At 42.2% G+C, this 26,169-nt stretch overlaps 1 protein-coding gene across 1 annotated transcript in view; it reads right to left on the bottom strand.

The window, feature by feature from the left end:
• Positions 1 to 1,259: 1,259 nt before the first annotated feature.
• The window catches only part of DCBLD1 (discoidin, CUB and LCCL domain containing 1), a 47,321-nt gene continuing 22,411 nt past the window's right edge, over positions 1,260 to 26,169 (bottom strand). Inside the window, exons 3-15 of the mRNA XM_042017355.1 lie at positions 22,324 to 22,461; positions 21,709 to 21,760; positions 20,904 to 20,976; positions 19,101 to 19,234; positions 15,022 to 15,062; positions 13,543 to 13,758; positions 12,362 to 12,486; positions 10,647 to 10,794; positions 10,450 to 10,566; positions 8,887 to 8,977; positions 7,806 to 7,855; positions 6,156 to 6,275; positions 1,260 to 3,664 (exon numbers count right to left, since the gene is read on the bottom strand). Coding sequence (XP_041873289.1) covers positions 3,147 to 3,664; positions 6,156 to 6,275; positions 7,806 to 7,855; positions 8,887 to 8,977; positions 10,450 to 10,566; positions 10,647 to 10,794; positions 12,362 to 12,486; positions 13,543 to 13,758; positions 15,022 to 15,062; positions 19,101 to 19,234; positions 20,904 to 20,976; positions 21,709 to 21,760; positions 22,324 to 22,461 — 1,823 coding nt within the window. The 3' untranslated portion in view covers positions 1,260 to 3,146. The remainder of the gene's footprint in view (positions 3,665 to 6,155; positions 6,276 to 7,805; positions 7,856 to 8,886; positions 8,978 to 10,449; positions 10,567 to 10,646; positions 10,795 to 12,361; positions 12,487 to 13,542; positions 13,759 to 15,021; positions 15,063 to 19,100; positions 19,235 to 20,903; positions 20,977 to 21,708; positions 21,761 to 22,323; positions 22,462 to 26,169) is intronic.

Genomic DNA, 26,169 nt, shown 5'->3' with positions numbered 1-26,169 from the left:
TTTGGGACCAAAACACCACTGAAAGTCTCCATTGACCAGAGGATCAGACTCTGCTCTCACACAATCTCTTCGAGATGCTGGAGAGAGATCCAGAGCTAACAGGCCTTCTGAGCGTAGAAATAACCCAAAATGGTGCATACTCTAACCTTCACTGTGGAACAAATGTTTTTAAACCTGTGATGTTTTATAAGGCTGCTGGTGTTAAACCTGCATCTGGCTTTGTCAGTGAGGACAGGCTGATGTAGACAAGCTGGAGTTTGATGTATCAGTATGTAAAAAGCCATTCAGGGGATGGACATGAGGATGAGCACTAGCACTGGTAAGATTCAGGCGATCCTCTTTCATTCCTACACCAGTTCCTCTTTCATTTCTACCACATTAGGATACAGAGACGTAGGGTAGGAAGTTCCCTTGCATATCTGCTGCTAGGCCAAGGTGGAGAGGCTCGAAGCTTTTCGTGTTAACCACGCTCAGCAGTCACTAAGATGTGAACCATGAAGCACCATGGCAGTGACCAGGAGATGTGCTGCCTCAGTCCCTGTCAGCACCAAGGCATTGTGAAGGGAAGCTCAAGATGATCGTGGATATATTTTAAGCCACCTTTGCAGGTTTGTTGGGTTGTTTTTTTGAGGGGGGTGGGGGTGAAGGCAAGGTGCAAATTGAGACCAAACTTTCCATTAGGATAAATCAACTGTGTTAAGATGGGTTTGTATGACAGCAGAAATGGGCAGATGCTGCCAAGAAGCCTTTGACACTTGTACCATATTGCAGATGTGCCAAGCATGTGGCAGAAGTATGCAAAAAGTTCATTATAATATAAGTAGTGTCATCTGCTGCCTGGTCGCCTTGCATTGCTGTGTTATTTAGCTGCCTCATTAGATGGGGAGTAGGCCTGATTACTGACTTGTTTGTCAAGTGACAAGTCAGGCTAATTAGTTGTGTGGGCAGAGGATTGGTTTCAGGCTCATCAGGAGGGCATCCTCATGCTTTCCTCAATCATATACATCCAGCAGCAGGGTTTGGCACAGGAGTTTGTTTGTGGGCTCTTCTCTGGAGCTTATGGACAGAAAATCTGGGCTAAATGGGGCACTGAGAGAATCTTTTTTTAGCCTGTCACACTGGGGCCATGAATTGCAGCAGCGCAACTGGCACTTCTGCAGGGCGTAAGGAACACTTCCTTCTCACCCTGCAGGGTATGTGGCGAGAGTGGGTGTGCAGTGATGATCGAGTCACCGAGTGAAGTGGCAGGCCTGTGTGGCTGATTTACAAATACCAGTGTTCTTTATTTACACAGACATGTAAACAACAGAAGGTAAACAACACCGCCCAGCTCGGTCTAACAAACAGGCTGCTGCTGTTTCACTTCAGGACCTGAGGTGTTTTAGACATTTCACAGAAACTGTATTGACAGCAAACACAGGAAGGCTACGAGGTTACCTTGACTCTTTCTTCTTTGCACGGTAATCGCATGCATGGTGCGGCAGCGCTGGGGAATGGCACCACCTGAGGCCGCAAAACAAGGGTATGCAAAGAACCCACTCAGAGCTTGCCTTAAGTTCGGGTATGGCTGGAGTGAGCAGTATTTGTGAGCAGTACCACTGCAGTCTGTCCTCTGACAGCACTTTGCACCCAGAGATCTGAGAGCACTCTGCGAACAGACTGATCAGTCTTCGTTGCATCCTTTGCAAATTATCCCTTGTTTATATACAAGGAAAAAAATGGAGGGCCTTCAAAGAGCGACTTTCCCAGAGCTCAGGTTTTACTGGTCTCGTTTCCCAACCTTGTGCTTTAACTATAGCACCATTCTTTCATCACAGAAGTATATAGCTTCTTGGCATTTTAGGACAAGCTTTCGAATTCAAAGAAATGCCCCAAGCACTGGAGGTAGAAGGGCAGTGGACGGTCCCAGTCACGACCAGAAGCTGTTCTGCTCCAAAGCTGCCTCTGCTGAAAGAGGAGCCAGCTGCTGTGCGATACATTGCACCCAATCCCAAGCTTTTTCAAGTTTGTCCGAAAACGGAACTAAGGGAAACATTAGCTGCAAAAGAAAAACTATTAGAAAACAACAGTGCTGATCTGCTGTCTTGCAAAATTAACTGCAACAGTAACCCATACACACACTGTGTTTTACTTAGTTGAAATACTTCTAACAGAAATGTTACGCTAAATTTGTAAGACAGAAAAATGCCTAGTAGAGAAATGAAGAGTTCAGGAAGTATGCTGCTTTGTGCCAAGGAACAAATTTCCTTATAGTTTAGCAGCAAAAGAATCAGCTAGGGCTTGAACAGCCTTGAATTCTCAGCTGTAAATTCACATTTTGGTTACACACACACTTCCTAAGTAAAATAAAATTGAAGGAACTCCCCCAGGTTATCTGGTGTTGGATGTGTCATTTGGTTTCGTTTGGTTTTTTGGTTTGGTTTTTTTTTTCTGTTATAGAGTGATAACCATGGCTTGAACCCAAAACTAGTTTCAGCCTTTCTACCTTTTTTCTAACATGAATTGGAAGTTAGATGGGCTCAGCTTGTATGCTAGATCAAATTCAAGCGTGTGAGAATTGCTGCTAAAAAAGCAGCTGGGAAGTTGTGTTTGAGCACAGTATTTAAATACTCAGCTGCCTTGTCTCATGCACATTATGCAGCAAGTAGTTTAACTTCTATTCTCCCAGTAAGAACTACAGCCCTATCTTCAGTTATCACAGCAAAGGAGATGAATCAACACAACCGTAAGATACACCATTTACAGCTGCCAGTACAGCAGCAGGTAAGATAAAGACAGAAAAAGAGGACTGTTTTTCTTAAATAGGCATTTCTGCAATCCTTTCAAACCCCCAGGTGAAAAGGAAACTTAAGAAATTCTCCTTAAATAAAAGCTATGTACAAATTGCACACATTGCAAATGGAGCACTGAGATCAGTTACAGAAAATAAGATGTACAGTCTTCACTGATAACATCTCTCTTGCTATAAACAGTGATAAACAGCATATGCTTTCTTCAGATGTCAGAACCCAGCAAGACAGCAATATTATGTACACAGGGCTTGTTTGCCTTCTGCCTCCCACAGCAGAGTCCCTCCAAACTCTGTTTTCACTTCAGAAAGCTGTGCAGTGACGCTCCTGCGCACCGCGCCGCTCCTGCTCGGCAAATCACAAGAGAGCTGTCATTGCTGTCTGGCTTATGGGCTTTAGGCAGTCCCTGGGCGTGGAGTAACCCTCGCCCCCGAGAGCAGTTTGCTGGGGTTTCTGGTAGTCTGTGCTGTAGCTCACGGAGGTCAGAACACCATTAACTTTGGGTTTGTCGTAGTTTATGACACTCTGGGGTGTCTGATAGTCTCCATTCCTGGTGTCGGTCTTACATGAAGTGGAGAAGCTGCCGGCAGTAAGGGAATGTATCTGAGATGAGGCGACAGGAACGTTGTAGCCGTTCTCAGAGGGGAAATTATTTTCTCTTGCTGTGTGCCGCTCTATGATGGGGGTGGCATACTCGGGCTCTTGGCTGGTCAGGGGCAGAGCATATTCGTGCCTGTTAGCTCTGTGAGGGCAGTGATAGTGATTTTCAAACTCAGAACTCCCCCTTCTTCCCTCCTCTTTGGTGTCCATGGGGCGAAAAGTAGATCCTTTACGTGTTACCGTCCCAGTCCCGATCATGAGAGGCTGCTGATAATCTAAAAAGAAGTATGAAATGTTCAGTAAGGCATAGTTTGGTTATGTATATAATACTTATGCATAGGTAGGTATTTTATGCTGAAAAACTACTCTGTTATTGCGTCAAATGTGTGGTTATTGGGGATGTGAGGAAACCTTTCCCCAACACCAATCCTGTAGCCTCCTTCAGCGAGTAAGAGTTGCAGAACATGGCAGAAGCTCTTCCATGGAGAAGCTCCAATCTGCCACCTCTTTTCCTACTCCCTCCCTCCCTTTCCCCACCTACCCTCCCAAATAAATCAACATTTCTGGAGTATAGTTTAAATCCCTAAAAAAAAAGTGAGGTCAACAAAATATTAGCAACAAACTGGACAAAGGACATTGCATGAAGATCCACGAGCAAGAAGTTCTCCAAAATGAGTGTTCCACTTTTGGAATAATTAAAATGCCCAGAGGATTCTTAACGAGCCGGCTTTATTTAAAAGGCATCTCACAGTAGCTGACTGACAAGAAGGATGAAGTTAGGCAAAACGGCAGCCAAGAGAGTCAATGGAAGTGTGAAATGTGCTAAGCCAGCTCAGCACGGCTGTGGGCATGCCAGGGGGGATGAGCTTGGGGGGAGAAGTGGGAACAGTGCTGCCGCAGAAATTGGGCAGTCACCCGGTCTAGGGGGATGGCAGGGATAGACCTGGCCTAAGGCAAACGGCCTGAGCAGGAGCAAGGAGTGAGATGGAGGAAATAGGGCCTCAAGAAGTGCATGTTTGCACCTCTAGTTAAGGTAGATGCCAGGCTGCCATGTGAGGAGATCTGAACTAGAAGGTTTTCTGAAAAAACCAGTAATACTATTATGAGAAAAGTGAACGTTCTAACTTTCTCGCTTTGGCGCTGGTGACAATCTCTTACAGATACATACGGTGGCCTGAACAGCTCTAGTAAATGACACTGCTAAAGTATCGTGTTTTCATGCAGGCGTGAAGAAGTTAGCTCGGTTTCTGTTCTGGCATCGCGGTTCATCTGACATGAGCGTCGAATTCGATCCCATATGTCCTGTGAATCTTTTTGGCAGTTTCTGGCTGTGTCCCAAACTTCAGCATGTAGGGTGAAGGTGTTATGATATTTCACTAAGTAAGTGGTGCAGCTCTCCCCAGCATCGCTGCCGCCATCCCCAGAAATCTCTCTCGCTCAGGATGAAGCATCTCAACTTCCTCCTGGCTGCCTTTGGGAACCGGCAGGCAGCTGGGGGTCTGAAGTGAGGGAATTTCATGTAGCATGATAACCTATATGCAAATTGTGTGCTTTCTGCAATTAAATTATTAAACGGCACATTTCTAGGTTGCATTTGCATTTTTGTTTCATGCTTTTTATTTTTAAGGAGACTGCAGGTGAAATGCTAAGGCTGGGAATGTGCCTCAGCCAGGCTGAGAGTTAAGACTTCCCACAAACACAGCAGGAGGGGATGGTGGAGAGAGTAAAGGCTTCCTAGATGTGGCCAGGGAACCAAATAACCATCACTTGTGAGCAATCTTTATTCATTCTCTTTCCTAAAAACTGCTTTATAGGTCTCTGCATATTTATATTGAAAGTTTCTATAAAGGATTGAAACTGTCTTTGAAAGATATTGAGAGCAGCACCATATGGAATTACAGTAACCATCCATTTGTTTTTTAAATGTATTTCTCTGCCAAGCACAATGAAGAAATTCTAAGGAATTTCTAGTTCTGGAGGCTGGAAGCAGCAAACTAATCTTTCTTCAAGAGTGCTGATCACTGATCCCATGAAATAGCTGGTCTCACTAGCCATACCAGACAGACTAGACTAGGTGGGGATAAGATGTGCTAAGAGGGTGCATTAAAAAATCATCCCTTTGGGATGCAAATAGTACTGATGCAGGGATTTTCTCTATCCAAACAGTGACCTGGAGCCAAGGTAGCACAGGAGAGGAGCGTTGTGGCTGGCTTTTTTCTTCTCTCTCATCTACCTGCTTCCACTTCAGGAGGCCTCATCTCCCAGAGAGTTCAGGCACCAGGAAAGCTGCGCAGGGATCTCAGCACAACTTCCAGCTGTCCATGAAATCCCACCATAAACCGACTAAGTAATTTTTCTCTTTGATCAGCAGCAAGGAGCACCATATTTTGTTCCATTCCCAGAGACATTTGTGTTTAAATAGAAACACAAAAATTAGTCAACAAAAGGAACCAATCCTATCCTAGGCACATTCTTGCACTCCATCCACGCCTGAGTGCCTTCCATCATTACCTTCAACTGTAACTATTTCAGAGTCAGGAAATTTTTCCAACAACTCCAAGAAAAAAATTCCACAATAGTGGGGCTTTCCCTGCCTAATATATTTAGCTGCTTCACTATACATCTGGGATGAACATGAATAAATCTATTTCTGGGCCCAGCTTGCATAAGAGCTGAAGCCTGTAACATCGCTGGGCCATCCCTCTCCCTGTTACCAGCTCTGCACACAGAGCAAAAGGAATGCATCTGAAGGGGAGCCACTGTTACCTGCCATGTCACTGGTGACCAGATCCAGCTTTTGTGGTGTCTCCTTCTCATTGTTATAGCTGATGGTAAATTCAGTTGACTGATGTCTGGTAAAGGGCTGCTTGATTTGTTTCCAACAACCTATGAAAAAGAAATAAAAATAGAAGGCTTATCAGCAAGTTAAATGCTTAAAAGGCTTACCAGAAAGTTTAATTTTTGGTATACTCATTGCTGTCAATAGATTGAAATAGTTCAAAATATGACTAAAATGGGCTGTTTGTTTAAAAAAAGCCCCCTAAATATGGAGGGTGAAGGAAGAAGTGAATCATCAACTGGGATTTCCAAGTTTATATAAGATATTTTGGCAAGAAGGGCTCAAACTCTGTAGGTGCTTACAGTGATGCCTTAACAAAGTATATTGATAAAATACCAGCTTTAAGTCAGTTATGTTTTGGCATTGAATATCTGGCAAAAATAATGCTTAAAATTTCTCTTTTTTTCAGTAGATTAGTGTGGCTTCCATTTTGTTGGTATCGGAGCACCTGCACTCATCAATTAACTTGTTCTCACAACATCCTTGTAAGAAGACAGAAAAGAAAAAAATCCACAGTGTCAGGGACTTGCTGGAGCCTGTGCCAGGAGGTCTGTGGAGAGGTGAGTTTGGCTCACAGCTTTCTAAGCCACAAGCCTGGTTCACAAGGGCTTAGGAGCTTGATTTATGAAGCAGACATGCAACAAATGAACTGACTGGGTAAGAGGCTATCTCCAATTTCTTGGGATTTGTCCTCATTAGCAAGTGAGACAGGATTATAATGTGACCTTGAAAAATCATATTAGCAAATATGATGTTAAGTACAAATTAATTTTCTAATGAGGGCAAGCTGCAGTGGGTAACAGCATTCCTTTCACTGACGTCAGCACCTGCTGAAGGATGAAATTTCGGAGCTGAGCTATTGCAACAGACTTTTCAAGAGACATATGAAATGCTTAGTGGTTTGGGGTTTTCATGGAAAGCTGAGTTTCAGAAGGATATTCCTCTACAGAATTGATTGGCCAGGAAAAACACCCCAACTGCCAAGCTGATGGGAACCCCATCTAGAAAATGTTATTGAGCAAGACAAAGAAAATACTGCATCAGGGTTTTGCAGTCATGTCCTAAAGCAGTATGCTCAAGCCAATCCTTCATTCAATACAGTTCAGTGTTGTTAGGCTTTATAAGTACAGTTTCAGCCAGGGAGGGCAGTGAGAAGAAAATATTAAAGCCATAAAAAATTATTATCCCTTGCTCTCTTGGAGAAAGGCAATCCCCTCTGCTGTGGGGAAAAGAAAAGAAAAGCAGCGATTTTCTGCAAAATAGGTATTTTGGAGGTGGGAAGGAAAAGGAGGGCACCTGGGAGCACTCTTACATGCTAATTTATGCACTCTGTATAATAGATCTTTTGTTAATTGCCTTTCTGTCATAGAAACCAAATTATATTGTTTCTCAGGGCACTGTGCTAGGATGACACAAGTGGGACTATCGTTTGCCGTTTCCCTTGTATGAAGACATGAATTTGAATGAGGAAATGTGGATGCTGTTTCACAAGCATTAAAAGCTTAGCTGCATAAACCCCTTCCTGCTAGCCCAGTGGACAGGACAGGACAGGACAAAGCGCATGATTCTCCACTCACCTGATTTCTGAGTACTGGATAATCCATATGAAAGTCCTTTGGCTTCTCGCCTGTGAGGAGAGAAAAGGATTTATAAACATCAATACTCACAGCATTTCAGCTTCATGCCTTAGCTCCAGCAGAGCCTTTTTATTTAGTGGCTGAGGACAAGGCTTCACTTCGAGTTCCTGGAGGTTGCTGTTTACTAGAACATCAGGCATGCAAACCAGCACTTTGACATTTTCTTTTTCTCCATCTATGTGCAAGTTGTGAGTGCTGATGTTCAGATTTCTGGGGTGGCACTCATCAATTTGATGTGTCTCTGTTTATATGTGTCACTCCAGGCTATGTTTTGGTGTGCTCTGCTGAATTCTTTGGCTATTTTATAGATTTACTGGGAAACCAGGACAGACCTGAGTATTACTGGTGATGAAGCAGCATCACCAGAGCATTGCTTATACTTCCAAATCCCCATCTGCTGACAGAAGCATTTCCTGGCTCAACACGCAAGTGCAGGTTCATAGGAATGGGCATCTAGCAGGAAGCACAGTTAGCAGTGCTCCTTCCAGTACTTGGACTTGTGAGATGAAACAGGTTAGTTTTAGCTGCTTACACCAGTGTATGTGTGCAACTCCAAGGAGCCCAGCTCTGCTTTCAGCCTGCTAGGTTAAGTGCTCTAACTTAAGGGACTGGGATACAGAAACACAACAGGAGGAAAGTAAAAGAAAATGGTCCAGATAGATAGCTCAAATCTTCCCTTCACTGAATTTCTTATTTGGCTTTGGTGTGGAAAGTATCCTGTCTTCAGCTGCTTTACACCTCAGTGTTTGTGGGTATATGTAGGGTGAAGAGAACAGCTGGTTACATTGGACTGGCTGCACAGTCCTTACCTGCTTTACCTTCATTTTTTTCTGACTAGGAGAGGCATACAGTAAGAAATACAATTTACAGAGACACAACATGAGTTCTACTTAAAAGAAAGGCTGAGAAACAGGATCAATTCCCAGCTCCCTGGTAAAGAGGATCTGGAAAGTGGGCATGGAGTTGGACATGCTAGCTAGGTACCCACAAATGCCTCCTTTAACAAAAACCAGTATCTTACTTGCGTAGGGCTGCGCAGATACAAATTCCAGAGAACAAGAATAGACACAGCACGATGAGGATGGGGACAATTATAGCTGTAAGCTTTAAACCTGCATGAGAAAAAGAAAGGGATAAAAGTTTAAAAGGCAAATTACTCTGAAGCTGGTAATTTTTACTACAGCAAAAGGTAGATAAAGTTGCAGGAATGCTTCTTGAAGAGAACATGGAAATGTATAACTATAAAACTAAAAGGCCACTCCTCAGCCACGTACCTATGTGGAACAGTGTTGAAACAAAAGAGTTGAATATACTTTCTCAAGGGTGACACTTGACTTGGCATCTATATGCATCCTTACAAAGGGCAATTCTTTATTACACACTAGATGACTTAAAAAGCCACTCATACACACTCGGTTTTCAGTTGCTTATAAATCTGCCAAAGGAGACTGCAACTTTATATGCCAAGTATCTGGCTCATGCTGAAGTGGCTGAAACATTTCAGTCAAAATGGTTCAAAAATTTCCATGAGGGAATCTAGGGAAAAACCTGTTTAGCCACTGTAAATTCTAACACAACATACTTTAGAGCAGGGATTTGAAAATTAGCAGTGGGGTGGTTCTTGTGTCAGGAGTGTGCTGTTCCCTGTTTCTACAGACACTTGCCAGCTGTGAGAATAAGGCAGTAGAAGCGTCCACAGAGTATTTGCAATTTAGCAGATGAAATCTCAGTAGATTTCATTTTCAGTGAACATGGATATGGTTTACTCATACCGCTGCACTGATGAACTGAGCTTGCTGGCTCTTGGCAAGCAGATTCAGAAATTTTTTTTTCTTCCAGTGATTGCTTCTTATAATCAGTTTTTTCACAGAGGCATTTCTACAACTATCAGCTACCTAATGGGTAGTAGCATTTGGTACAGTGGATCTGACAATTCCTGCCTGGCTATGAGCCCACCAAACAGTCAGTATAAGCACCAAATTTTGTTTGTTTCCTTTTTAAGGTCTAAGAAGTTAGCTCCACAACATTAAAGGATGAAGACTGCAAATTCAGGGAGAATTACGCAAATTAAGGTTGTCTGAGCCCCCATGAACACAGGCATTATGGAAGAATGTTTAATTACACAATCAGGCACAACTGTATGCTGCTTTCAGCTGGGAGCTCACTCTGGAAGGCGTCATGGTTGTGTGGAGAGAAGATAACACTTTTGTGAGACGACTACCTTGCATATTAAAAAATTACAAAATACAGGAAAAGAGTGAGAAAGAACTCTTTCAAAAATTGCTGCTGAGTGCTCACTGTATTCCCTTGAGCCACCCACCAAGCATGGCAGATCAACCAATATGACAGGGAAACCAAAGCCCAGTGTTTAACACATCAAGGAAAATTAAGGCTTTCAATCTCTTTCTGTGCCTTAAGGAAAAGAACCCATTGCTCCTCCCTCTTCTCTCTGTCATTAATAAAGTATGAAATAAAGTATGAAGGGAAAATAAAAGTTAGGATTTGTGATAAAGTTTAAAGTTTGCTCAGACTCGGCTGAAGACATGATGCATCCTAGAGAAAATGCGGCACTAGGTAGTGTTACCCAAGTTAGTTTCTTCGGATGGGATGGGCTCTGTAACAGTCCTGTCTTCTTTTCCAAGGGAGGTTTCTGTGCTCTGACTTGGTTTCTGCCACATTGAATGTGTAAATGAACTGTTAGCTGCAAGAGAGAAGGGGGCATCAGTGGCACTGGAGCAGCACAGTGGGCTTTAGAGGCACCATGCACTGCTTACCCCATACCTGGCATTATTCGACATCCCATCAGCTCCAGCTTCAGTGCTATTCTTTGGTTCCAGGTTTGAGGGATAATCCGCACATAACGGGCCACTATTGGAGGGATGAAGTTATTGCGCACTATGTCACCAGAGTTGGAGTTGCCTTGGAATACCTGCAATGAAATGTGCACACATTGTTTGCTCTGTTTTAAAAGTCTCTTTCTTCAAAGTGCTCCTGACATCCAACTTCAAAGATTTTCATTATCCTAAAACTAATACCTTGATAACCTGGGATTCAGCCACAAGATTTTAGGAATTGAGAGTTCCGGAAAGAAATAATCTTTTTAGTTGTGCCAGATGATCACATTTTTCTGTTAGCTTGGAGGAGAAAGATTATCACCGTTTCAATATTGTATAATTTATAGTTAATATATGCTGGTATAATGCAATCATTTTTTATTTAAGAGTGCTGCAGCACACTTTCTTGGAAATATGGTATAGAAAGATAAAAGAAAAAAAACTGAGGTGAACTATTTCTAGGCATTTTAGTAAAATGGTCAGTTTTCTATATCAAGCTTGAAGAGTGACTATTAGCTACGCAGTTGTTACTGCACTGTATACTACTGTATACTGCTGTATACTACTTATACAGTGTTTCCCAGAATCAGCTCAGTCCCTTGTGCAGAACAGTAGTCCTTGCAATATTAGTTCTTGGACATGCTTCATCACGACCTAGGAAACCTTAAAAGCCTGATGAGATAGAGAAGTGAGCTCAGCATATCTTAAATAAAATGCCAGGCCACATGGGGTTCTGATGGGACAGGTTCTGTCATGTACCATAGCTGAAACTAAGACCGTATATACTACTTTCAAAGGATACTTGTATATAACAAGTCACTGTGGGAAACTGCAAGCCTGCACATTTTAAATAACTAGCCTTTGCAGTTCAGCCACTACTAGGCTGATGTGTCACTCTTTGGGCCAGCATCCCCTCAGTTTAACATTTAAAAAAATATCAACCCCATTAATGTTGGGCAGTGAAATTCCTTGCCATGCAAGCCAAGAAAATCAGAGCTAGCAGGAAATCTCTCTTCAGCTCTAACAAGTTTTCTTCAAAAACTGCCATCAGCCCTGAGGACCAGGTAGAGCCTTCTCCTGAGGCAAGCTGGGCTCCCTCAGGAATGATGAGTGAAGGTCTTACTGAACACTGTGGGGCCAGGGAGGAAGGCTTTTGGGATTTCTTTTGTTTGAAAGGAAACATGAGATTTTTGAGGGGAAAAGGTTCTCAGACAAACTCCTCCAGTAGCCCTGCCCTTCACCTGAGGGGTTGTTTCATTTGGCAGGGGGAGGTGGATTGACCATCCCCATGCACTTGGAGCTGACCCCTCAGCTTTGCTGGTGCCGTACCAACAGCAGCCCTGGCATGGGCAAACACTGAGCTGAGCTAAGGACTTGCCCCAACAGCTGCTGTTGAGCTCCACAATTACACCACTTTTTTAAAAAAAGGGTGCAGACATACACATGCCTCCCTGTGTGTGTCCCACAGCTTCACCAGTCCCTGGATAACTTCACTGTTTCGACAAGCTCGCTATCTGCTCTGTAGCCATAAATTACACCTAGCCCAAGTCTAGACAAGTTTGAAACTCCAACCTTTCTTGACAGTGAAAGCCTGCCCTTCAATTTCAAGACAGCATACATGTTATTGGTTTGTGTTTTTCTACCCTTCCCACTTTCCCTTACCTTTTCTTCATTGCTCAGAATCCCTTTGTAAGTTCTCCATTTTGAGTTGTTATTTTTATAATTCATTGTAAATGTCTTCACATAAAAGTTGAAATTCATGGATCCAGAACCAGTAGTCTTAATCCCTTTCAAAAAATGCAAGAAACATTTTCATTTGCTATGTTACTGTTTTAAGGGAACATTTTCAAATGCAAACACAGAAGCCAAAACAATTCTGAAATTTTGGTCTTCAAGGTGTTAGTTTATTTTTCAAACTGTGTTGAAATTAAGTTTAAAAGTTGGGTGAAGAATGGAAATCCATTTTAAATTGTGAATTTAGAGCAATGGATATTTTTAACAGAGCACAAAAGGCCTAGGGAGCTGGGCCTGTTCAGCCTTGAGGAGAGATGGCTGAGAGGGGACCTCATCAATGTCTGCCAGTATCTGAAGAGGAGTGCCAAGAGGATGGAGCCAGGCTCTGCTTGGTGGTGCCAAGCAATGGGACAAGAGGCAATGGGCAGAAACTGATGCACAGGAAGTTCCACCTGAACATGAGGAAGAACTTCTTTACTGTACAGGTGACCGAGCACAGGACCAGGTTGCCCAGAGAGGCTGTGGAGTCTCCCTCACTGGAGATATTCAAGAACTGTCCGAACACAATCCTGTGCTGTGTGCTGTAGCATGACCCTGCTTGAGCAGGGAGGTTGGACCAGATGACCCCCTGTGGTGCCTTTCAACTTTACCCATTCTGTGATTCTGTGATAATTGCTTTTTGGTACTATGGTCTGTATCGGCCATCTTTACATCTTTAGCAGCAACTGTAATTTACAACTAAACCAGGAGGTAAAAACAGGAATTTCTTTCACCTAGGCCTTGTTTCAAAGGCTGTGACTTTCATGTTTCTTATTGATTCCAGATCATCCATCTAGACTCTACTGATCCCTCTGCAAGTATTTTGTTCTAGCAGCATGTTTACAGATCAGATATGCATGACAGTTAAGTTCAATCCTATATCCCCATGGGAAGACAAGTCTTGTAAGTAACGATGATGTTTTAAATAGGAAAATAATATTCATCAGCACAGAACATTTCATTATGTTTAACAAAAGAAATGTTGCATTAGTGCACTATCAGCTTTCCAGCTGCATTCAGTTTCTTCTCCAGCTGAAACACCCGTTTCTAATAACCAGAGAGCAACATACCTGTTATTCTCTTCTTCTCCCCCAGGTCTATCTCCAGCCATTCACGGCTGCTGCTGTGGTTAGAGGCCCAAGACCATCCCGGGACTTGAAGCCAAACCTTGTCGGGGGACCATAGGAGTAGTTGCCCAAACTCATCGGTCTCCTCCCAGTAGGAAGATGCAGTAACCTGGCTCTTGGAGAGGAATCCCTCTTCCAGACTGAGAGATTTGTTGCAGCCTAGGAGTCCCCACACAGACAGGCAGAAGGAGTTATTTTGCATTTTCACAGGATATTTTTATATTAGGCTAGCAACATTTGAAGACCACCCACAACAGCAAAGTCAGACATTGCTGAATCTAGTGCTAGCCTGATGCTCTCCATTAGCTGTGGTGTTTACCAGTCAATTTGTAGTGTATGATCCAGTACCAGAGTGCTGCAGTCCCAATGCTTTACCAGTCTAACTCCTACGTACATGACACCTTCTGACTACATCTGCTATTTTTGCCATTTAGTTTTTTAATCTCTGCACTTTTGTCTCATTCCTGTGAAGACATTTTTTATTTTTAAATTTTTCCTTCTGAAACATAATATTTATGTTTTGAGATTGGCACTAACTAATTCTGCTGTGCAAAACATTTCACAGATGAAGGCACTGTACTGAAAGGAATACTTTACTGTAAACATTTCATGATTCCCACCTGCAATTAGGGCTAGGAAAGTTACTCGTTAGAGAAGCTCCTTGATACTGCTGCCAAGATGTGATATCATGAAGATAATATCTGCAGGTAAGTATTACAAACTCCACCAAAGAACCCACAAAATTTCTGCACATCAAGGTTCTTCAGAGAAAACAGGCCAGTGGAATATGGTTCAATGAAGTTAAAAATAATTCCTTGGCAGGTTCAAAGGCCTATACATGCTCTACAGTTTCCAGTGGAATAGTAAATGACTTTATCTCAAATGAGTGGAATATAATTCAAATGAACGAATGCGAACTTTCCCCCCCTCTTTGCTGTGTTTTATGCAAATGGACGTCTTGACAGATTAAAAGAGGGTTTTGCATCTTGGAAAGCCATAAACAAAAACTCCTTCTGTATCAGTGCAATATAAATATATTTTCATTTCTCCTATGTTTTCTTTCTCCGCTTTTATGATGAAGATGGAAATTATAAATGTCTGAGGAGAAACTGTTTTCATTTTCTGTGGCCTAAAGTACATAAAAATGGGTTTATCTGATTGTCATTTTTCATATGCTGGCACCAGAAATGTAACAGCAGAATACTATTTCTGTTTCCCGTCTATGTGCGTATGACCGCACATATTCTGTGTTTTTTTTCTAGCTCACTTCACATCCCTTCAATTTTTTTATTTACTTGACAATTTTAAAAAACTGCTGTCCTAAAATATCCTTCCTAGACACAGCCTGACATTCTCCTGATTATTTTTTAAAACTTTTACAGAAAATATTTAAATAGCTAAAAACAAAGCAATTATTCTTACCATTCGAAGTAAATGTAAACCGCTTATCTGACAGAGAACCACTGTAAGAAAAGAAAAAGGTAACTCAGCCTTTCATGAGGTGGTCACAGGAGTGCTGAGGTTAAGCTTCAAAATCACTGTTTTTCCAGTAAAACATCTCTGGCCAGACAGCCACTTTCTCCGCTGGCCGGTTATCGACCCCCATAAGAGCACTCGAGCTCATCTCTTACTGTGACTGTACTTGGGTAATTTTTTTAATGGTTTTGAGCATTTTTTAAAGCTTTAAAGTGACTCCCTGTTGCACCACCCTGCTACTCCTGCTGCTTGTGAGAGTTACACTTGATGGAGACTAAACCACACCAGCTCTGGCCATTCCTACTTGGGCTACAGGTGTGTCATAGGATGAAAACTGGATGAAAACTACTCCTTATTTTAATCTGGGTGGGAACCAGTTCTGTTATAGCCACGGTCAGCATCTCCCATCAAGAATGGTTCTTTGTGCTCCATTAACCACATCTATGGCTTCCTTTTTCTTACTCCTTCTGACACAGACTGTTTTGCTCCAGGGGAAAAGCCATTTCTTGGGCCACTCCACACAGCCCTGCACAATGCAGGACAAGATAAAATCACCACTCTAAGGGAAAGCTGAGTTTTCCTTGGCCTTTCAGGGAGCCACTTTCTAATTCCCAAGGAGATGCCCCTGAGGTTTCATTCCAGAAGCAATGACTCCAACTGGCTGCCTAACAAAAAGAAAGGCCAGGGTTTTAACATGAAATTAGTTTGGATTTCTTGAAAATCTGCCCCCTCTGCTGTCACTTCGATTAGCTGCACGCATCACTGGCCCCTTTTGAAAAGCCTTGGCCAGCATGACTAAGCAGTAAAACAACTTCTGCACTAAGCATGGAGACAGTTCCCTTTCAGGCTGCCCTTTCTTTGTTGTTGGCCAGGAAAATTTCCCCTGAGGTACTGTCTGTGGCCTTACCATGGTGTGTAGGGCTATATGTTTTGAGAGCACTGCAAACAGGGAAGAGGAGAGTAGTCCCATGTCAAGGTCAATAAAAACACTGCCTTTTTTTGTCACTGAAAACTAATGACTACAGGCAAACGAAGCCCTTCAGAGCTCTGGGTGGGAGCTGATTTATTTGGGCATGTAGGTGGCTGAGTAGCTAGAAGGGGAAACACAAACCCTCCCTCCCACATCTTCCCCACAGGCAATCCTCAGGGGCGACCAGATGCACTCTGCTCACTTCAAACCACTTTGACATCACAGCCAAAACAGTTTTTGATTTCTTAGTGAATGCAAAGCAATCCATTTCAAGAGAAAAGTAGAATATAAATAACTATGTAATCAGTAAAGCCTACCCAAAACAGCAATCACAGTGCTCCTTGAAGACTGCTAAGGAAAAAAAGTCACCCAGAGCCCTTTCAAATAGAGGGCTGCAAATTTAGCAAATAGAGGAGGTTGGCATTCCTAAGGTCTACGAAGCTATGAAATCAAGCTGATAAATTTCTGCTGTAATTCACTAAAGAGAACAAGCTAATTCAGTAAGTGGTAATTCATCAGTTTCCTAATGTGACTGCTGGAATTTTTCACACAGGTTCCACTTTGTCCTTTAAGGGAGGGTATTGCTCCATGCTCCGCATTTGCCTGACAACCTTCAGAATCCTGCCTTTTATTTTTTTGCCAGAGCTGGTCTCAAGCAAGCTTTTCCTAAGCAGTGCAGGTTAACCCTGAATCTCATCTTTCACTATTGACAAGCATTTTGTCAATATGCAATCTTGCATTTTCAAAGGCAAATGATTCCACATGTGCAGATGTATAAGTCACAGGCCGGGCCATGTTACAACATCCTGTGTATTTGCACTGGGGTATCAGAACTGCTCAATAAATCCAGCCACTCAGGCTTCATTACAGCATCTGGGGGTGCAGGTCCGCACATGGATCATGGGAAGTGAAAACCTCAAAGATGCTGGAGTGTAAGAAGCACATTGAAAAATGGAGTGGGGAGGCCAAGGTCAGCTCTTGCAAGGTGGTGGGTGAGCGAGACATAACTCCACGTTAACAACACAGATACTTAACAGCTCGATGCACTCCAGCAGCAGCTTTTGATGAGGTCAATTTCAGCTCAAGTCACTAAATAATTTTAATCTTTAATACTGAAATCCACTACAAATGAGATTTTAAAAGCTTGTGCAAGCTCTTATTTAAGGGCATCTAAAAAGCTCTTAAGGCATTGGTGCTCAAGCACCAATTTTTTCTTGTGGGCACTGGCTCATCTGCAGGATTTTCTTTCAGCATGTAGGTACTGCAGAACAGGGAAGCCATGCAGCTTTGTAGATAGCTCCTATAAAAGCTTTTTTAAAGCACTAAATGCATTGGTTCTTTTTCTTAGTAAACAAGCCTACTGTTTCTAGGAACACTTTTTCATGTTTTGAAATAAAAGCATTTCCCTACATGCTCCAATTTCCTTCTCCTGGGCTCACACCAACAGTTCGTCTGTTCTAGAGGCTGTCGCAGCTGCCAGGTGTGGCAGAAGCATCCTGGGAAGTGCTGTGCTGACACTCCCATTTTTCTTAAAGTACATGCCATCTAGTTTGTAGGCATACAGCCCAGTGTGAGCCTGTGGCTTCCTGCACAACCTGTAGAAAGCAAGGTTGTCTCCTCAGGGCAACTCCGTCCCTCGGAGATGTGCATCATGCTCGAGGAGTGCCTCTGTCTGCCCCTCTAGGCAGGAGAGCTACAGGGACTCTGCTCCTCCTTAGGGTGCTCTCTCAGGGCACCTCACATTAAATGGACTAAATCCCCCAGCACGTGTACACTTGCAGTCTTACACACTTCATTCTTTGCCCACTAGCTCTCGTACCATGAAAAAAAATACGAACGGGAATCACAACTCCCTTTCATTATGAAATTTTATGTGCCACTGTCCGAGTTACTCCACTGGGATTCTTGAGGGTCACAAGCATACGAATGTATGTGAACAGCTCTGTAACACCTTTAGATAAGGCACAAAATATTTAATTTAGGGTCTCACTAAGCTGGCATGTGTGATGGAAAGAATTTGTATTATTTGTTTTATGGAGGGGCTTGGTGCCTGAGCAGAGTTCTCAGTCTTGATTTGCTTTGAGACAAGTTTATATTAATTTTCTTTGGCAATTAACTTTCAAGAAAAATAGAAAATATTTAGGCTGTTCCATCCTTTGACTATGATCTACACACTACCCAGCTTTGTACACTCCAGTGCCATTGCACATAAAGCATTTCAGTCTGTGCTGAAGTTTAAGCACAGCAACAAAACACATGAATGCCTTTTTTTTTTCATGAATGAAACCATGATTGTAAAATTGTCAGGAAGGTGTGAGAAATCATGGAGAAAACAGGAAAATAGTATAAAAAATACATATTGCCTTAGCTCTCATAGGCTATGGGATGGAAATTTCCCTTCTTACAAAAGAAAAAAAAAGGCCTCATGTAAAATCCAGATAACATTTGAAAATTAAAAACTATAAACCAACTGGAATGACAGAAGCAGTTGCTGGAAGGGCTTACTGTGCTGGATAGAGATTAGAGGATTTATTTCTACTTCAACAACAGTACAATTAAAAGTCAGAAGATAAGCAATAAATATAATACCCTTGTTATAAATATTCTAAAAGAGAAAAACTCTGAACATGTCAAAAACACAATGTTTAAGAAGTTGTTCATTAAATCCCCTATGGCTCAATGGCATTTTTTACTTACTCATTTTTCCTAGCTTTTTTTAAACTTCAACATGAATTTACCATGATTTATTAGCACATCGATTAAAGCTGTTTGCTCCAGAGCATCGTACTCTCATGTATCTGCTAACAAAGTAATTTGCAAGTATGTTTTGGAAGGAATAGAAGGAAAAAGAAAATACCACCCTACATGGTATAGAGCCACTGAAAACTTGGAACCTCTTCCTATCTCCAACGCCAACACTATTTTAATAAAGCCCTAGACCCACACCTAACATCTTTTGCTCCCCAAAATGGTGTCCCCACCTGCTTGTGCTGATGTGGGCAGTGCCCTGTGTGCCGGGGTGTGCCCCAGTGCCAGCCCCACCCGTGGTACTCACTCTAGTGAGGGGACACCGTTGGCGATGACGCCCTCGTAGCGGCTGATGCCCTTGTGCTGGGTGACGCTGATCTGGCCGCCCAGCTCGTCCGCCACCACACCAGCATGGATCGCAGATTTGCACAGCAGCGAGGTCTGAAAGGCAGGAGCCAAGGCTCAGGAAATCAATCTGACAAACTGCTAATGCTTTCCCTTCCAAGCCACCAGTATACAGGTGTTACAGCTCATAAAATCCAGCAAAAGCTCAAGAGGAATAAGAGTCAGGGAAGGGAGAAAGAGCAGTAATCTTTGACAAATACATGTTTCCCAAAGTAATTTTTCTTTTCAAATGAAAAAACAAATAACCTGCTTCTGAGAAGATGCTTTAAGATTGTCACTCCTCAGGAAAAAAGTCAAAGGCAAGGCAACACCTCTTTGGGAAGATAAATCAATAATTCCTTGGTGTTCTTACCTGAAGGCAGACCTATCTATCACTGCACCTTAGGGTTTGAGTCATGGTGTACATCGGGGATTTGTCTATGTGTTGCCTAGCTGCTTCTGGGTTTTAAGTGCAGCCCATTTCCCAGTATCTCAGGTGGGATACTGCTGAAAAATACAGGCAGGAGAACTTGTGTGCCAAGTAGGTGGAAATAACACACCACTGGGCTAGGGCAAAGCAGGAAAGGGACAGAGAAAGGTACAAAGGAGACTGTCCTAGGGGCTGCAGGCACAGGATGGTCAGGTTCACACTGGCCCAGTTTGGGCTGTGCTACTGGACAAGCTGGAGTGCTGGACTGTCTCCTCCAGGGAAGGGTGGGGAAAGTGGTGGCACAAAGGCAGCACATCTCCAGGGGAGCCCTGCAGGTTCTTCCCATCAGAAAATCCTCCTTAATGGTGGGGGGAGAATTTCTTTTGCAAATTCCTCAGTGCAGATAAAATCTGCATGAGGTCATGCCATGTGCTGCTTTTCTGCCCTAATCATTGGAACCAAGGGCAGAATAACTCCAACTAATGAGAATGTAATGCGGCATTTCTTTGTTTCTTCAGCTCTGCTGCTTTCCAGGCTGGAGCCAGCACACTTGAATAACTGGATGAACAGGTTAAACGTGAGCACTGACTTTTTGGGAACTCAGCGACTGTGATAGGGTGGCATTTTTCTTCAGTGGTATGATTAGGCTTACTTCTCTTCGAGAAAGGTAAAGATTTCACAGGCATGACAGGAGAAGAGTCCAGGGCAAGGGGCACAGAGTGGGCAGAGCTCTGAGTGATATGAGCTGTGGATAAATGCAACCACTTCAACTTTTGAGTTTAAAGAACAAGAAGTTAAAACAACCCAAAAGGTTGGTAGTTATCGGTGGGATGTGATTAGGCAACGTGTAATATTTATTTCATTTCAGTGCAGATGCTAGGATAGTGCAGGCATAATCCTAAAGAAAACCCATGTGTTACTGAAATATATTTTTTTCACATGTGGACACCAAACAAGTAAAAGCTAAAATCATAGGAATATTTCATGCATGGATGAGCATTGCCTCAAGAAGGACAAACACTAGGCATGCTTTTTCCAGAAAGCCAGAAACCACAGGTCAGTAGGTATATTTGGCAGTCAGTGGACTTTGTTCTCACACAATTGATTTGTCTGTTTGAAAAGCGTCTCTGTGTGCTTATATACTGATAACTTACTTATATACTGATAATAAAAGGTATAGCAAAACAGCCCAGAAGAATTACTGACAAAAGTCAAGCAGCAAAAGTTGAAACCAAGTTTTTCTATTCTTGTTTCTTTTGTCTTTATAAATTTCCCCTCTTTATCCTGTGTACTTACATCTCTGTATCCTTCTCCAATGTTCCCAGAAATGTCACCTGCTATGTCTCTGCAGCCAGCAGGACAGTATCTGCTGTAGTGAGAGAAGAAAGGCTTGTTTATGACATGAACTGTAGTGATAATACAAACAAACTCCTGTAAAAGAAATGCCCTCAAACCAATAAATATTTTAGCCGTGATTTCTGGCTGATGCTCTGTGAGTCTAGGAGCTAAATAAATGGACCCTTGAGTTCATAGGTGGACTGAACACAGTAGCACACAAAGAACTAGAAAAGCAGTTTTTCAAGGGCATTTATTTCTGTTTAATTCTCTTGTTCTAGAAATGCTACCACACAGGTTTTCAGAGTAAGATAAGAAGCCTATATGCACATCCAGACAGCAGGCAGAAGAGCACGATTTATTACCATTTCAAACCTATCACAAAGTTCAAGGAACCGAGAAATTATAGCTTGTCCTCAGATAATCTTAGATCAGCTGGGACGTGATCTGCTCCCAGAGGAAGCACTGGAATGTGAGGCTACTTTGAATTTCAAAGTGGAAACTCTTTTTACATATACCATGTATATGTATGCTCTTAATGAGAATTGCTGAGAGCTCTGCAACTCCATTCCGTCATTTTTCTGGGCCACAGACTTCCATTCTACACTACTGCTTCTCACAACCAGGCATTAGACCATTACAGCATTGCAAATCAAAAAAATTCACCTCTCCAGAAAAACAAGACTGTTTAACATTTTGTAGCAATTGAACCAGTTGACAGATACAGCAGAGCAAACCAGAATGCAGAGCTGCAAACCCTCTTTACCTGAATTCAGCCTTTGTGTAGTGGTTTGCTCGTTCCAAACAGGTGATTAGATCTGTGAAAAGTTTGCAAATGTCAATTCCCATTGTAGGATGTAAAAATACAGACAAATATTTGGAGAACATGAAATTACATTTAAGGACCTCTCTGTATAATACTTAAGCAATTTTACTGGACTGGAAGCAACAGCTATGGTTTTCTCTCATTCTTTCCAACTCCCTTTTCTACTCTTCTTATGCTTTACACCTTAAAAACTGAACAGACCTCCAGAACATTAAATGTGGGAATGAAAACTTTAATCTCTCCTACCCTTCCATTCTCTCACAGTGTGATGGATGCTGGAGCTCAAAACACAGCAGAGCTTCAAGGAGAAGGCACTGTTTTCCCCTCCACTGGGCCTGTATTCCAAATGGTCTAGGTAGGATTTCAGCAGCTATTATATCTGGTTAATGTTACAACTGTTTCTTGCACACGTACTATTAAAAATACCATGGCTCATTCTAGTCTGGAAATATTTAGGAACAAACATTTAGGCTAAGGCTCTATGTGTGTAGAGATGATAATTAAATAGGGGGGATTATGCCACTAATCTTCTACTACTTTTGGATTTCACCTTACCTGGATGATCACTGCTGGCATAGGACAACAGAAAGCCTCGTCCTGACACGTGGGATCCACTCTCAAAGTGAATAGTTGCCTCATTGCTATCTAGAATGATTTCTTTGGGGACAGGCATCACGTTACCACAGTACGGCCCTACAGACAGAACAAAGAAGATTTCAAAAGTTTAGATGACATAATTAGGCTGGAATATTCTCATGATTAGCAAAGAATTTCATAACACACTCATTCTCTTTCAGTACCAATCCAAATGTTGACAAAAGGGTTTTGGCTTCAGTCCTTTACGGGTATGAGCTCTAAAGTTACCCTGACAAGGAATGGCCAGGATCCAATTGTCTCTCCATGGCAGCAATTCCAACATCCACGTTTCTCATTGCATAAGCCTTAAGAGAAAGATTAATGCCCTTTGACCCTTGAAGTATAGCATGCTTACAACTGCAGTAACTCATTAGAGAAAATGACACTACATTCAAAAGCAATCCAAGGGATCTAGGCAGGGTCCCCGAGATAAACCCTCCAAACACACACAGCTCATGCCATTGTGGCACAGCAGCCAGTCGGGAAGGATTAAGATCAGAAACAGAACACCTGGTTTTCAAGGACCTTCACTGCACAAGCCAAATTGTACTACAAGGCAGTAGCGCTTCCCTTAGAACATTTCTTAACCTTTTTCCATTTAAAAACACCATTAGACCATAGAAGAGTACAGTTCAAGTCTCTAGAGTTTTTAACAAAAAAAAGGGAGAGAAAGGGGAAGAAGAAGGGAGTGGGACAGGGAGACAACAGCCTTGTGCTTACAGTGAATTAGATAAGGGTTTTATAGCTGCCAACTGCAGTATCTTGGAAAAGTCTTTGGGACACGCCTTTCTTGTGACAGCAGGCGTGCCCAGGACTCCTAGTAATTACATTTGCTTCCTCAGAAACTCAGTTCCCAAGGGGAGTGTTCCTTTGAGACTGCCACAGTCTTTGCGCTTGCCTTCTGTCACCGTACCTGGGTGCAAACACTTGTCCCTAGCTGCCCTCAGGCACAGATAATACAGAAAATTCAAGGCAGTTTGGATATACTTGTTCAAATTTATGAGCATGTTTACAATATCAACTGCAAAGAAGAGGTTTTTGTAAGATGGCAAACAGACTTTTTTCCCCAGAGGAAAAAAAAAACAAATAACCCTTTACAAGCCCTCAGCCCATCTGTTCTGTTGAGGTGAATGACAGCTTTTGTGTCCTAAAGCAAGTCTTTGGGATGAAAAATGATCACTTTGCTTTTTCCTAGACAGCCTCATCTTGGTGGTGGTGGCTACTTTAGGGCAACTTGGAACTGACTTCTGAGACACAAAAAATTACATTCACATCATGACACAGATTTGATGAGTGATACCCATCGTAACAGGCTCCTAAAAGCTTCTTCATTTTGCTTGATACTCTGGGTTAGGGAAGGGGCTCTTTTCCAAATACTTAATTTGCCCTATAACAGCTAAAAGGTCAGCCTATAGAGTAGCCCAATTGGAGCCAATGACAGCCAGCTGTCAGCAGAATGGGACAAACAAAAGGAAGAACTCTTGTCCTTTTGGCTCATAAAAATCATATGGTGAAGCCAGGCAGGCAGAGAAACAAGCGACGAGTGTGACATTTCCCTGGAGTACTCATGTGTTGAAAAATGACTCACGACTTAGTCAGAGAAAACAATGTCTATAAAAAGGGTTAAACAAATTGCTTAGGAAATGAACTTATCAAAAAGACAGCATCTGACACTGTGTCATACCAGACAACTGCACGAGTGATTTATTTGAGAAGGTCTTTTGTGTCAGGTTGCAGTGGGAGAAATAAAGTGCTAACTTAGATTTTTTTTGAGAGAGAGAGAGAAGAGGGGGAAAAGACAGGGAGCATTGCACGTCTTCAAAACAGAACACCTGAGAAAGCTTTAGTCCTTTTCTTCTCTCAAGGATTGTCTCTACATATTTTCTCACAAGTGTTCTTTGGCTTTCTCCCTCGCAGCGATTGGCAGTGACCTATCTACTCTGGAGGTATAATTTAGATGGCTGATTCACTCAACCACACATCAGCTGGATCAGGGATGAGTGACTCCACCAGTAGCAAGTCTACATACGTTCCAGATAATTATACAAACAAATCATACTTCATGGGCAAAACCAATAAAATAAAAAAAAATACAAAATAATCTAGACACATAGAGCTGTATAATCCAAATTAAAGCAGGAAATTCAGAAGCAATCAGCTTAAGAAACCAACATTCAATATCTCAAGACAAGTTTCTGCTATTAAGTAATAAATCCAAAAAGGTTACCAGGCTATGGTTATTTTCTGCCAAGAGCCGTTCTGGCGCACCAAGAGATTCCTATGGGTAGCTCAAAATAAAGGGAGCCTAGGATTAATTCCTTAAAGGATATAGAAGCAAGAAAGAGTATATACTCAAGGAAGGAATATTTTCCAAAAGTTTATAAGTCTTCTGCAAAGATTTGAAAGAAAAAAATAAGGTGTGTTGGGGGGTGGAATTCATTAATACTACAAAACATTCACTTGTTCTTTTGTTGCCGGCTGAGGAAGCCTTGCAAAACACTTCAATGTATTTCTTCTCAATAATTCAGGTAAGACCATATCAGCACTACACTGTCAGGTCCTCAGACTTGCCTGGGATCTAGCAGAGTTTATTTCCATGTTACCCAACAGAGAAATAAGTGCTGAGAGGTAGGGTTCAGGAAAAAGTGTAAGCACTATCTCACCCCTATATTGCTGTTCTTAGGGAAACTGACCAGACACCAGTTTGACTCAGAGGTTCTTTACTCCCTGAAAGAATTAGAAATGTGTACAGTCTGGTTTTTAGGAAAAGGTGTTAATCCCCCCTTTCTGGTGCTTACTGTGTTTAAAATGACCAGTGTCATTTGTGATTTGATTTACCTAATAATGTTGGGTTTGGTTAAGCAGCACCTCTCTCCATTTTGCCAAGTCGTTGCAGAGTGGCCTTTTTAACTTCAAATTACAATTTCTCCCCTAATCAATTTATTTTACATTGACGGTCTTCCAGGAAACTCACTAAGGGGACAACTAGTAATGCTTAGAAAATAAAACTGATTCAGGGTCAAGACAATTCTTTGGGTTCAGTTTTGATAGATGAGAGAATTTTATGTTTTCATCTGTTTTTAAATTTTCTTTAGAAAAATCTTTGGGTTTATGTACTCTTTCCCCTGCACTTCGACACATCAGTCCTCTATTTCCTTTCATGTTGTAAATCCAGAGACAGGACAGTCTCCCAAGGTTTCTGCATTTTGGCTTGTGGGGTGCCAGATTAGATGCCCTTGCTACAGACACAGTAGTGCCTGGTAAGTTTGCTCTCCATTGACCCACTATTACCTCAAATACATATATTGTGAGAGTTTATAGACATAGAAGACTAAGTGCCCAGTCAGCATCTGTGCACGTTAGACTTCATCTGAAAACTGCATTTAAACTTCTCAGTATTTTCCATTTGCAATTGAGGTGACAAAAATACTTTCATTGTTTGCTTTTAAAACTCATTCATATGTGCTCCCCATCTTGTCTGTCCATTCCACGTGGGATTTATTGATTTCCCTGGGCTGTCTATATGAATAGTGTACAACCAGAGTGAAGATGAGGGATGATGGAGAAAGCCCCCATACGAGAATAAGAAACTTGCTTATAAGGCTGTTAATTTTTACTGCAGCATTTGGACTTGACTCTGGATAAATATTTAATTCCTAAACCTGGGACTTAGCCAGAAGTTTTTTAAGATCCCTTTTGAGAACTGCCAGATCACGTTATCAGTTTTTCATCTTCTAATGTTAGTTGTGAGGTGGGTTGTTTTGC

The sequence above is a fragment of the Corvus kubaryi genome, unplaced genomic scaffold (genome assembly GCF_017639235.1).
Source record: "Corvus kubaryi isolate FWS band 111438036 unplaced genomic scaffold, C.kubaryi_AGA036_p1.0 split3-73, whole genome shotgun sequence".
Classification (NCBI taxonomy): Eukaryota; Metazoa; Chordata; class Aves; order Passeriformes; family Corvidae; genus Corvus; species Corvus kubaryi.
Note: the sequence above shows the minus strand (reverse complement) of the source record. Positions and strands in the feature narration are given on the sequence as shown.